At 53.6% G+C, this 13,459-nt stretch overlaps 1 protein-coding gene across 1 annotated transcript; it reads right to left on the reverse strand.

The window, feature by feature from the left end:
* Window positions 1–384: 384 nt before the first annotated feature.
* On the reverse strand, window positions 385–12,839 carry SYNDIG1L (synapse differentiation inducing 1 like). Its single transcript, XM_085225319.1, has 4 exons — window positions 12,502–12,839; window positions 5,261–5,713; window positions 3,958–4,095; window positions 385–2,341 (listed from the first exon to the last, which is right to left on the reverse strand). The coding sequence occupies exons 2-4, from the start codon at window positions 5,687–5,689 to the stop codon at window positions 2,183–2,185; spliced, it is 726 nt and encodes a 241-aa protein (XP_085081445.1). The 5' UTR covers window positions 5,690–5,713; window positions 12,502–12,839; the 3' UTR covers window positions 385–2,182.
* Window positions 12,840–13,459: the final 620 nt, after the last annotated feature.

Below are 13,459 nucleotides of genomic sequence, written 5' to 3' on the forward strand. Positions count from 1 at the left end.
CTGACTGCTGTGCTCACTGCCTTTCTGCTTGTGCTCCGGCAGCTGCAGCAGACACTGGGCATCTGTGATAAGTTATTCAGCAGCAGTCTCTGTGCTGATCCTCAGATTTCAATTTCCACGTTTCCCTTCAGGCTGTTTCCAACTAATTTCTCCATTTGCATAATACCTCCCTTAGGGATGTGCTTGCTCGGCCCCTTTTCCCCTCTTTACAAGTTCATCAGAGATTCAGGCTATTAGTGGAAAACACTTTAATTCTGTTGGCCCTCCAGCCCAGTACTTTCCCCTGTGCCTCCAATTAAAGAAGGGGCAGGAATGAGACATGGAAAAGGTTGGAAATGCTCCTGCGGGGACCAGGAGCTGTACCCAGAAATGTGCAGGGGGATCTTCCTTGAACACATTTTATTTTAAGCTTTTCCTCCAGGCAGAGCAGCCTGAACAGCAATACCCCAACCTCTCTCTACCCAGTTCTTGTCCCCCTCGTGGCTAACAGCCCATCTCATTGCAGCACAGGCTGCTGGCTGTGATGCACACTGCAGCACGGCCCCCCTCCATGCTGCCCAGCCACTAGCTGGATGCTCATTTCCATGGGGAGCCACAGAACACCTTCAGCTCTTGGTCATCTCAGCACTCCCACAGCAGCCTGCAGAGCTCACCTCTTCCCTCTGCAGCCCTGCGTTAGCGCAAAGTGTTGTTTTGCCTGCTCTTTTATTAGCTCTTCCACATTATAAAACATAATGGGAACTTTCAGAACTGCTTCTGAACAAGTCTCTGATGTGCTTCTCTCCTTTATGGCTCGAGTACAACAGGAATTGCAGATATTAACATGCTTCTTTAGGATGAAATGTACATGTGAGGAGCACACTGTGCCACTTGCAGAGTCAGCAGCAGAGGAGTGAGAGGGCACCAGGGAAGGGGTAAGGAAAGGCCTTTGAACCGAGCGCTTTGGGGCAGTCACTGCCTTAGTGTCCATCCCTGAAGCACTTGGTATGTCACTGACAACATACAAATTCCCAGAAGTCAGTTGTAGGCATGGATGTACAGTACTTCCTAGTCAGCAGAGGCCCTTGGACAGATGGAGATGCCCCTCTCCAAAATGTGGGAAAGAGTATGTTGGGGTCTCCCCATTTCCTGTGCTCCCCCCAGGCCTCCTCCTCTCTGGATCCTTGCTTCCAGCACCCACCTGAGCTCTGCATGCCGTGCCAGTCTTGTGCTCCCCACTCCTGGTGTGCAAACCCCCAGCTCAGTGTTGAGAGTCAAGATCTTCCCCCCACACAGTCATGTTGTGGGCAGCAGTTCCCACTTCAAATATCTCCAGATCACCATGGGATGCCAGCCCTTCTGAACTACAGTTATTGGCACAATCATTGTGAACACTGGAAAACCTTGTGGGTTTTGCTGCCATCTTTGGTGATCAGGGCGACTGTCAGGAAGACAGACCAGCCTGCGTTTCTTCTTGGTTCTCATCTGGAGCAGGCTAGTTACTGTATGTCCATCTGGAAAGGATGCAGAGAGCACCCCAGAGCATGCCTTTTGGTCATGTTCATGCTGCACCCTCTTCCTTTGCTGCAGCTGAAGGGCCAGGTGCCACTCATGGCACTGACAGGAGATCGTTGTCCCCATCATAGGAGTCCTGAATCCACACCAGGACCCAGATGCCCAAAAGAAAGAGCAGTCATTCCTCTTTGCCTGTCCCCTTCATGGGCAAACCCTAGACATCGGTGGTGGCTGTTCCCACTGCAGGGTTGGGAGAGGAAGTGGTGGTCCTGGAGCAGAATGGTGGCAGCAGCCAGCAGCAGCTTTTACACATGTTCCAGTGTGGTCCTCCTGGTTCCAGCGGTCAGGTCACTACTCAGTTCCCTGCTGTCAGATGGTGTCACCCCACAGTACCAGGGAGGACACAGAATAGTTGAAGCTGGAAAGGGACTTCCAGGGGGTATCTGGTCCAAGCCCTGCTCAAGCAGGACCTCCTAGGAGCTGCTTGCCCACACCCATGTCCAAGTGGCTTTTGAGTATCTCCAAGGATCTACTGTGTGTCTGAAAAGGGAAAGAGCTGGCACGGGGTATCCAAGGTGGGTCCTGCTATGCCAGAAGCCCTTGCAAGCACTGGCACCCTGTGCTCCACAGGAAGGCTTGATCCCAGGAGGACTGATGGCTGGGGACCATGCTGGTGTGCAGGCAGCAGTTACACGTGGCCCCCCTTGGAGAGATATGCGATGAGTGCCACCACCACCCCAACGTACACGCCTGTACCGATGGTTATAGAGAGCGCGGCAAGGAAGAGAGCTCGGCGGGAAGCTGAGCTGGCCAAGTGGAAATCTCCTTTGGAGACAGCCTTGCTGGTCTGGAAGGAGAAGAAGTACACACCACTGTACCTTCTCACCTGTGTGCAACAGGCAGCCACATGCAGAGGGATGGATGTGCATGAGCTGGAGCATGCCTCATTCAACTACTGAAGCTAAAAGTGGGATGTACAGGCACTCAAGTGCCTCCCTCACCGAAAACATGGCAAATCAGAGGTCCATATTCTGCTATTCAAAGCAAGGAGTTCTCAGATAGGTGGCCTCTGTTGTCCCCTCTGCAGATGTCCCTCTCTGTATGAACCTGAGAAGAGCCCTAGGCTAGCGCGGTGTTTTTTGATACCTAAATTTATCATGAAGTGCATTCTAATGTGGTTATGTCACTGTGCTTTGCGAACAGATTTTGGTGTCTTGAGTGGGCTAAGTGGGAAGTCTGCTGATGCTCTGCATTTTTGCTGATCACTCTGTATTTAAAAAGATCTCAGGAAGAGTACTGTGACTATGTAGGAGCTGTGGCTTATGTGCTTTCTAAGTGTACAGCTGAATCATCTGGCTACCTTATCCCAGGAGTGCTAGGAGAGCATCAAACTGAGGGAACAATAGGCCACTTAGAATCATAGAATCATTAAGGTTGGAAAAGACCACTAAGATCATCCAGTCCAACCAGAAGCTCATCCTCATCATGCCCACTAACCATGTCCCTCAGTGCCACATCGACATGTTTCTTGAACACCTTATGTTCAATGACATTTAAAAGATTTTATCTGATTTTGAATCTGAAGATTTTGAATCTTCAGCTGAAACTTACTGACAAAGAAGGGCCAGTGAAGCCAGTGATGAAGGCAACATGGGTGTTAGCTCACAGGCTGGCAACTTCCAGCTGCCCTGTGTGGTCGGGGTGCAGTCAGAGCTGCTGTCAGTATTGCTCATGGCTGGTGCTATAGTTGATCTGTTAAAATCAGGGCAGCCACTGTGCACAGATATGGCCAAGAAGATATTCTTTGCCCCACAGAGTGAGCCCGAGTGGTAATTATACCAGAGCTAAGTTTGAAATGTATGAAGCACATTATCACATGGAGAATGCAGCATGCCGTGCTGTACATGTGCAGAAACATGAAATCAGCCACTTTGCAGGTCCCAATCCTCTCACTGGCTCTCTTCCAGATGCTACTGTTACACACTTATGAAGCTTTCCAGCTTCACACAGCCTGGTGCAAGCACACAGAATTTAATGAGTGAGGAGCAGAAACAAAGGTATGGTGGTATGTGATATGGGGACCATAGTCTCCAGCATGTCTGGTTTGCAGGGCATAAGCAGCAGATGAGATCACAGAGCAGGGTCTCATTACTGGAGAATGGGAGGGCAGATGGAAAATGCCACGTTCCTTTGTCTTGCTGGAGGGTGAGACCCAGGAGCAACAGGAGCCCCAGTTCCCTAAATAACACCTGAATGCCCAGGAGAGCAGTTCAGCTGCCAGCAGCTGAAGGACTTGCATTCCCACAGCAGCTATGCAGACATCCAGGAGCAAGAAGCACCCCTTGCCTCGGACCTCTGGGCACAGAGATGGGCAAAAGGATGACCTGTGCCCTGCAGGACCCTTTGCTGCAGGGCTAAGCACATGCAGGAGAGCAAAGGAGCCCACAGATGGGGATCTCTTACCCCTTGGGAGAAGTAGAACGCAGCAATCCCCAAGGGCCAGAAGCAGCACAGCATGGAGAACAGGGCCAGGCCCAGGTGGTCTCGGGGGGGGAGCATCAGGAATTGGTCCTCGCTTTCGCTGTCACTAGAGGAGTCGCTCTGCAAAGATAAACGAAGTCGGGGCCTGCAGGGAACTGCACCCGCACCTCCACGAGCTGCCCTGCAGCCCAGCAGGCCCAGCCACTGCTCCCAGTGACCCCACATACCCCGCAGGCCTGTCCTTCCTCCCCCGCAGCCCTGCCCTTCCTCCCAGCTTCTGCTCAGTCCTGCTCTAAGTCCTCACACATCTCCCAGCTTCACATTCAAGGCATGAGTTTCAGAAATCTTCTGGCAGCTCAGCGGGGCTGGTGAGGAAAGTCGTGGCTCAGCACATTCAGGCGCTTCGGCTCCCTGCCAGAACGTTGCTTAGCTCACCGGCTGGGGTCTAGGATTTCCCTGTGAGATATTCTTACACTGAGATATCTGGAGCTTTGGCAGAGCTGGCCGTTTGTCAGCTTAAACAAACTTAAACAAAGTGCCTTAACCCCATTAGGGACCGGTAGATCGATATCTTGCTAAACTAATTTAGAGATTGAAGAAAAGCGGTTGAATTGGAGCCTCCATCACGGTTGCAGTGTGTCCTGTCCTCTTAGCAATCCCATTTCTCACGTCACTGCCATCAGCTTGCCTGTGTTTGGCCACGGCCTGCCCAGCTGAGCTGTTTGGCAGCGATGTGTGCTGTGGGAAGCTTCGGAGAGGTGGAGAGAGCCAGGGAAGTCACGCCGCGGGCCCTCAGGGCAGCAGCAGAGCTGTGCCAGCAGATGGGCACTGGCTCCAGCATGCTCTGAGGACCTGCCAGGTCCTGGGTAACGTGCAGAATGAGGCTGCTTTGCCAGTTTTATTCTTTCCCTGCAAGATCCATCCTGCTTTGATATATTAAGCTTTCTTGCACTGACATCATGCACGTGAATGTCACTGTTATGCATCAGGAGCGCTATTTCCTATTACATCCAGCAACACGGTGGCCACAGATTGCCCTTGTCAAAGGGTTCCTGTCACCATAAGCTGCAGAGATGGCCCGGGCTTCCAGGCTGCCAGCAGAAAAGCTGGTGACCTTCTGAGGTCCATGCTTAGGGGAAAGAGTGGGAATTTTAAGCAGAAAGAAGAAATTCTGGGTGCACAGAGACTGAGGAGACAGGAGAGAGTGTGGCCCGGGAGGGCAGCCAAGCACTTGGCCCAGTCACCACAGGAGGTATGTTATGCCAACCCTCTGCACAAAGCTCACCTCGTACTCCTGGAGCTCCTCCTCCTCCACCTCATAGGACACTGTTTGGATGCGGATGTCACTCTCTACCAGGCAGGACCCTTGTGCATCATGCCCATCAGGACTGTCAGACAGAACCTCTTTACCTTCTGTAAAAGTGGTCTCACAGCTCTCTGTCTTGCTGTCCTTTGCCTTGAGAGCAGTCTCATCTTTCACAAGGATGAAATTGGGGCCGTACAAGGCTTCCACAGCCAGCTGCAGGGAGCTGGCATCCAGCAGCTGGTGAGTCCTGGCTCCGCCAGTGTTTTGGAAGATGTAGGAGTACAGTTTCCCTTGGCAGTGGTGGCCGGGGTACTCTTGGCTGTGGTGCTGGTGGTAAGAATAGCTGCTGTGGAGGTGCCCGTTAGCCTTGGCCAACAGTGGGTCCTGGAGCTCACGCACACTCTCCATGCTGCTGGCAGGGTAGGAGCAATCCTGCGGGAGCAGAGAGCAGAGGGGGTGTAACCTCCACACGGCAAGGAAGTGGGGAAGCCATTGCCCTTGTGGAGCCAATGTCAAGATGAGCAAGGCAAGAGGGAACAGGATTTGGCAATGTGAGGGAAAAGAAGAGCCCTCCCCCACTTCCCACAGCTTGAATGCTCTCCTACCAAAATGAACATCTCCTCATCCCTCCCCAGCTGGTAGGAAGATAAGGATCCAGCCATGCAGCGAAGCAATCTGGTTCAGGCTGGATTAAGATTGCTGTGTCCATAACGCATCTCAATATGGTCATGTGCAGCCTGATAGGAGCAGTCCCTCTGCATCTTCAGAGCTGGCTCATAATCTGTACTGCTACAAAGCATGTTCAGATAGTGGTTTCATGGACATGGGACAGTCTCCAGGGACTCTTTTAAGGCTGGGCTAAAGATGGGGTATGGGGAGGCAAGAGCTGAGGAAAGCCAGGAACCTTCAACTACCGCTGCCAACACTGATTTCTTCCTAAGGAAAAATCCAGTCCTTACTCCCTTCCTCCATTTCAGAGCGCTGAAACACTCTGCTGCCTTTTTTTTTTTTTTTTTTAACATGAAATTTTCTGAGATGAAACATTTCAACCCTATTTCTTCAAAGGAGCGCTTACTGTTTTGGCTTTCCAACCCACCTCAGCACATAGAAAATGTGTAGTGAAATATCAGGATCCCCCAGGAGAGAGGAATGATCGCTTTGTGCTGTTCAGTATCCGTGTGTCCTCTTTTCCAGCCCTCTCTGCATGCTCCCAGCTGCTGGAGCGTGCCACCCTCCTGCCTTGCAGCCCCAAATGTCACTCTGCTCCCTAGAGACCTCCGCAGCTGCTTTCTCTGCTGGATGCTGCAAAGCAGAGCACACTGCTACCTGCCATAGGGCTCCCTGTGGTGCCCTACCGATGGCAGGCACATTGCTTTGGCTTCAAATCAATCCTCAGAAAGAAAATATAAATGAAGAAGTTGGAGTTGAGGACTCCAGGGAGCAAGAAGCCCAACTGCTTCCCACAAGGCCCTGTTCACTCGGCCAAATTCTGCCATACTGCACAGTTTTGAGTGCCACAGCTCGTTGTAAATGTCCCTGTTGATGGGCTTTGTGTTGGCAGCAGTTGGCACATTTTAGAAAGCTGTTTAGGAAAATGAAGCCATTCAAAAGCACTCCTACATTGCTAAAACACTGCGTGAGTGCTCTCTATACCTCCTTCCCCAAAATCATTGTCTGCTTTCTTTACCCTCCCACCTTACCAATAAGGTACTCAATGGCTCACACATAGCAGATGGCCAGGAAGTATTTCCACAATATTTAAGAGTTATGCACGTTGGTATCACAGATATTTTCATTTCCTGCACAGACCAAAATAATTATGCTTACCTCAATATGCAAATCAGATTTACAACAACATCATAGAATCATAGAATGGCTTGGGTTGGAAGGGACCTTAAAGACCCAACACCTTGATGTGGGCAGGGTTGGCATCTGCTAAATCAGAAACTAGATCAGGTTGCCCAGAACCCCATCCAATATGGCCTTGAATTCCTCCAGGGATGGAGGAATTTTCTTTATAAAATAAACCATTAGGACTGACCAGTCTCTGTGTATCATGTGAGTGTAGCAGCCCAACTAGGAGCCCAACTCCAGCAAAGCTGCTGGTTGTGGTGAGGCATCAGCATCTCCAAGAATGTTTCTGGCTGCACTACCAGATGTGCTGGGAGGGAGCCAGCAAGGGGATGCTGCAAGTGTGGCTGCTTATCACAGATGAGGCCATCAGCACTGATTTTGAGGAGGGGGACTTACAGAACTGGATAGCATGCACGGTGTGAGTGAGGGATAGAAAGAAGGGAAGGGGGCTGTGAGGAATTAAGAACCCAATAGTCAGTCTGGGAGGGAGCAGAGAGTGTTCAGGATGGGAGCTCTGAAAAACAAGCAGAGATTGGACACAGTGAAGCCACCAGTAACTCACAGCAAAATCTCAGGAAAAAAAAAAAAAAAAAAAAAAGCCATGAGAAATGATGGGGCAGAGCAGGAAGAGAATAGCACCCCTACACAGCTGGGCTACTGCTGGGCAGATCTCTGCTCACCTAGGGCATCTCAGGGGGTGGGGTTAGATGATGAAACATGGGCTGGCTGACTTGAGTCACATCTAAGAGCACCCCAGGATTGTAGAGGGTGAACTTCACTAAACTCCTTTCCTTGTTATCTTTCACTCTGAGGAGTATATGATGATTCAGAGCCTAGTGGAGAGCAGGGCTATAAAAACACTACAGGTAATATTCAGGTAGGAATTGCAGGAAGAGGGAGGCACAGTGCCAGCTACATGTGTGCAGGAATGGACAGAGCTTTCCCAAACCCTATGTGGTTTATTGGGATCGTACATAAGATTTAGCCACACTGGGACTTCACAAAGTAAGCCTGGTAATAGTTATCTAGGCTTGGGGAAAGAGGAATGAAGCAGGCTGATGAAAACAAAGAAGATGTAAAAGCCCAACTTGGAAAGAGCAGACTCTCCGTCCTCATTACAAGCAAGACAGTGTAGCACGGAAAGCAATTAGCCCTGTGGTGCTGGCAGCAGGCAGCAGCAGTGAGATACTCTCAGGCACAAGGTGCCCAAATATAGGTGTACACATGGCATAGGGGCATAACACCTCGGGGAACACAGAGCCCCGTGCCTCAGCCCTGCATGCTCCCTGCAGTCAGGCTGAGCACTGTGACCAAGACAATGAGTGCTGGCCCTGCAAGCTGCCTCTTTGCCCTGAGCACCACAAACATGTTTCCCACAGAAGCTGTGGGGGCCCCATCCCTGGGGGCACTTGAGGCCCCGCTGTATGGGCCTCTGGGCAGCCTGACCTGGTGGGGGGCAGCCCATGCCTTGGGACTGAGAGGACTTTGAAGTCCCTTCAACCCAAGCCTTTCTGTGATTCTGTAATTCTATAAACCATTAGGCTGGGCTCTCCCTGGCTCTCCTGGTTTCCCTGCAGAGCAGGAAAATTGCTTTGAGTACTGCAGTCTTTTCCAACCAGGTATAGAAAGAACCGAAATAAGGCACGACAATGAAAACATACCCAATTTGGATCCGTGCATGATGCAGACCACCTCCATAACCCATCCCTATGGTTGCCCTAGGTTGGCGGTGCAGCACTCGCTGAGACCCTTGGCACAGATGCTGCCTGCGATTAGTCCAGTTAATGATGAATTAAGTGGTCGTTCCAGGAATCAATCATCAACTAATTGCCTTGTCAAGCAAACACTCTGCCCTACTCCTTGGGCTCATTAGAAGGCCGCGATTGCGCTATGTGTCCTCACATTCCCGAGCGACAAGGGCAGCCTAGCCTGGCCTGGGGCACCGGGCAGGTCAGAGCGTTCAGGAAATGGGAAAAAATAGCAAATCAGTCGCTGGGGTGGCTCAGCGGCAGCGGTCGCCCCCCGGCCGCCGTGAGGAGAGGTGGCCGCTAGGTGTCCCAGGCGCTCCACGCAGCGCGGGGGCTGCGGGGTCCCCAGGTGTCCCCGAGCGCAGGGACCGAGCTGGGGAGGGGCAGCGGGATGGAGGAGGGCGGCGGCGATGATACGCCTGGCTGTGTGGGTGGCGAGGTGTAAAATTAGCACGTTTGAGCCCTCTCGGTGTCCCTTTTTTAGCTGGAGAGATGCGAACGAATAAACAAAGCTGCGAGCGGGAGATCCTGCAAGATGGCTCGGGAGATGGGGGGATGCAGGGATGCCCCGCTGCTGGAAGCAATGGGGTGCCATGGGGCAGCCGCCTCCTTCGTGCCGGGGATGGGGCCGGGACGAGGCTAGGAGAGCTCTCGAGATGCCGACAGCTGCGTTGGGACCTTCATCTCAGCTCCCAGGACTGGAACGCTTGCCCCGGGCCAATCTCTGCCCCCAGCAGCATGCCCTGGCTAGCCAGTGGGAGCGAGTTGTGCCAATCGGAAGTGATGGACAGCTCTCACCACAGGCTTCTGCACGTTGCAAAATGTTGGTTTGTGGACCAAGTGGAGTTGCTAGGGGCTAGTGCAAGTCAGCACAATGACTCCAGTGCGGGGAGGCTGTTGCTCAGCATCACAGCTCTTGGAAGAAGCAGCTCAGGAGAGAGGTCTGCCCAGCATCAGGGGAAAGTGCCTTCTCACGTTTTCTGCCCCAGAGGAACATAAGCTCAGACCAAGTTCAGGCTTCAAACTCCCCTTGCTCAGCTCAGGATCATCCTAAGGACATACTGTGGCTGCTGTCGTCTGGAGGGACACATATTGGCACCCTTCCCTCAGCGCTAATGCCTGCTTAGGAATGTCCATGAGAGCAGAGTTGCTCAGAACTAGAACTGTGAGCCTGGTGCTCTGGCCCAGACAAGCTCCCTGCCCAGATACCTGCATGCACCGTGAGCCCTTGCCATAGGGCATCTCACAGAGTTCCCTGAGGATGTGCTTATTGCCAAGATGTTCTCACTGCTGCAGGAAGGCGAGCAGAAGCTTGCGCATGTAGGTTGTAATTTTACTCATGGCTGGTTTCTCTGTGCTAGTGGTTCCAGTCTTCAGTTTCACATAGATTTTTTCCATTGCTGTTTATTCCTAGCACTGAACAGAACACAACTGCCACCCCACATGGCTCCAACTCTTCTTCCAGCTTTCCCATTTCACTCATATCCTCTGCTCCAGACACATCATCTCCACCTCAGTGCTCTCCCTCTGTCTGTGAGCTCCCCAGGGCCATGGCACCCTGACCACATCCTGACACCCAGCTCGGGGTTAACCTGGCAAAGGAGACCCCCACTTTTACCCAGGCAAGAGGCCTGGGCCAGCTAAGAGCAGCACAAGGTGAGAATGAGGACACAGCATGCAGCTAGCAGTTGTCACCAGTGAGGACAGGGAAACATCCACCCCTTCCAGAGAGTTTGAGATGGGATGAAGCCATGTACTCTTCCCATGTCCCCCTGCTATCAGACAAGGCTGGCAACGTACATCAGTTATTAGGAACTGCTTATTTGTCTCTGTTTAAAACACATACATACAAATGATTCATGAGCTCCATGAAGGCTGGCGCTGAGATCACATCCCTTCCTCACTTTGCCTGTTTATGTTATCTCTATCTTATCCTCTATCTGCCTTCATTCAGCTCAGGAGGATTTCCTTCTCCTGGGGCATCACTCTTCCCCTCGCAACTCAGACATTTCACTTATTTGCCAATAATCTGCTCTCCCTTAGTTATGACTTACACTGTGGACATGGCACATGTCTCCTTCACTTTTCCAAATCCAAAGTTTCCCACCATGGCCTGTGAATAGAATACTGATATCCAGCACAAGAGCACATTGCGCAGACTTCAGCTGATACCCTGGCCAATAGGTGCTGTGCAAGACAAATGGTGCTAATATCTGCTACCGCCAAAGAAATGGAGGCATCGGGTGGGGATTTGCCCTCCGTGCTTAAGAGGCTCCTACTGGTGGCAGCTACACAGTTTTTCAACGTCTCTGTTAAGCACTCTGCTCCAGGCTCACCAGAGCATTCGGACTGCTTTGCTACCTTCTTCACTTCACTGACAAACAGCAGCAGTAAGGACTATTGAGAGGAAATCTATAAAGGGCTTTCCTCCCTCTCAGCACCGTGTTTTGGTTTTTCAGCCAAAAACACCAATCCTTTGCCCATCACTAATTCTACAGACAGAGAGAAGCTGGCTCAAAGTCTGGCCTAAAAAGATCCTCTCGGAGCAGCGGGCAGAGGAGTGCCACGAGCAGTGCTCACAGGCCTGGCTGCAGGGCCCCAGGGCAGGGAGGGGATCTGCACCAGGCAAAGGCAGGGATACGCTGTGCAAATCCACCGTGCTGGAGCTGCAGCAAATTACTCACTCTTTAATAACGGTGTTTATTACCTGCCTCTGATGGTGGTTCAGAGAGCTGAAGCGAAGCCTATTCAGCTCCCCAAAGCTTTCCATCTGCCAGCCATTTTCATGACAACAGAAACTTTTGCTGGAGAAACGCAGTTGCTGCCTTTTTGACTGGGTAATTCCTTCTCCTGACAGCCCAGAGTAACCAGCCTCGTCCTGGGAGGCTGGGGCTGCGTGCCCTGTGCCTGCAGGCAGCCTCAGACCCCGCTCTCCCGACCGCCCCCGCTGTTTGCCCAGTGCTGCCTTCCACTCGGAGTCTTCCCGTGGAAAAGGGTTCTCCCGAGGTGGTGCAAAGGAAATTTGCATCTCGGAGGCAAAACAAGCAACCCAGTACAGCGTGTCGGTGGAGAGCGGCGTGGGTTCTGTGCAACCTGCAGCAGCTTTGGAGAATGCATCACCAACGTAGCGATGGTCAGCTCCAGAGAGCACTTCTCTTCCAAACTCCGAGCTGCAGACGCGAGCCCGGGAGGGCTGCCCTGGGGGACACGCGCGGAGGCTCAGCCCGTGCGGGTCGCGTTCCGCGCAGTTCCGCACTGCCTCGGCCCTTCCGCGTCGAGCTCCTCGCTGCCGCCGCCCCGCACACTCCCGGGCGGCCCGGGCAGCTCGGACAGCCCAGCAGAAGGGAAGCCCCAAACTTCGGAGGCCCGCCGGCTGCCTCCCATTCACACGGCAGCCCCAGGTGCTTCTGCAGCCCCTCGGCCGTAGTCAGCCTCAGAAACTTTTACCGAAACCCTTCCCTTTCGTCCACACCGGGCACCTATGAACGGTAATATTCCCCCGGGCACCGCCACCCTCTTTCTCCGAGTCGAGCCCTAACAGCCCCCGACACATTTTCCCAGCCCGAGGAGCTCCCCAAAGCAAACCGCATCCTCCCCACTCCGAGCAGGATCCCTTACCTCGGCTCAGCCGCCAAATTGAAGCGGCGGCGGAGCGGCGGTGGGCATGACTGCGGCGGGGCTGCCCGGGGCCCGGCGGGGCTGCGAAGGCTACGGGAAGCGGCGCGGCGGAGCCCCGGGCGGCAGCGGGCGGTGCGGCGGCGCGGCGGGCGCGGTGCGGCAGCGGAGCCCCCGGCTGCGGCTGCACCGTGCTCCGCCGCTTTCGGCCGTGCCGTTCCTGGCTCCCGGCGGCCGCTACCGAGATCTGCGCGTCGCCAGGGCTCCTTTTCTGAGCGCCTCTCCTCGGCGTGGCTTCTCCTCCCGCTGGGTTAGAGAGAGAGGAGGAAAGTCGCTGCCTTCTCTGCTCCCTGCCTTTGGCACCGCACAGCCCCTGCCGCTCCCCTGATCGGCCGGAGGGAGCTCCCTGCAAGAGCTTAAAGGGAGAAGGGAATGGGATTTGTCGCTCTGCCTTAGCCAAGTGCTATCCTGCCTTTCTCCGCAGGGACCCCGGGCAGCGGCAGGATTGGCCTCAGACTCGCTGGGCAGCGCTCCGGTTGAGCGGAGTGAATCCAGATTCACACCAGTACGATTCGAGATAGCACCGATCCTGCAAGTCTTCCTCTCCCCTACTCTGTCCAGGCGATGCTCCAGCAGCTCCTCAAGCTCTGCGCTCCCCACCTGCTCCTGAACTCCCCAGAGCTCAGCTCCTCCCCCGGCTCAGCAGGAGCGCACGAGGCTGAAGAGTGGCTCATCCAAGGCTAGGGACTGGGGCACCTCATCGACTCAGGCTCCCAGTGGGGTATGCGTCTGTCTAGGAGCCACACGGCACTGTATCATGCAGGTTGGGAGCTGGACCAGGCTCTGGGCTTCGTGTCCTCACATTGAAGACTAGCGACAAGTGTTGCAGCTGGCTGGAAGCTCCCTGGGGGCAGAGCACATGTCCCAGGCAGCATTGGGGAAGATTTGAGCCCAGAGACCC

Source organism: Meleagris gallopavo, chromosome 5, assembly GCF_905368555.1.
Source record: "Meleagris gallopavo chromosome 5, MGAL_WU_HG_1.1, whole genome shotgun sequence".
NCBI lineage: Eukaryota > Metazoa > Chordata > Aves > Galliformes > Phasianidae > Meleagris > Meleagris gallopavo.

Bases quoted from the DNA above. Each gene is read 5' to 3' on its own strand.
- SYNDIG1L (XM_085225319.1), bottom strand. From the start codon at position 5,689: ATGGAGAGTGTGCGTGAGCTCCAGGACCCACTGTTGGCCAAGGCTAAC. The intron at 4,096-5,260 runs GTGAGCTTTGTG...TTATCTTTGCAG, and splicing joins AGGAGCTCCAGGAGTACGAG to AGCGACTCCTCTAGTGACAG. The intron at 2,342-3,957 runs GTAAGAGATCCC...TTCTCCTTCCAG, and splicing joins CGTTCTACTTCTCCCAAGGG to ACCAGCAAGGCTGTCTCCAA.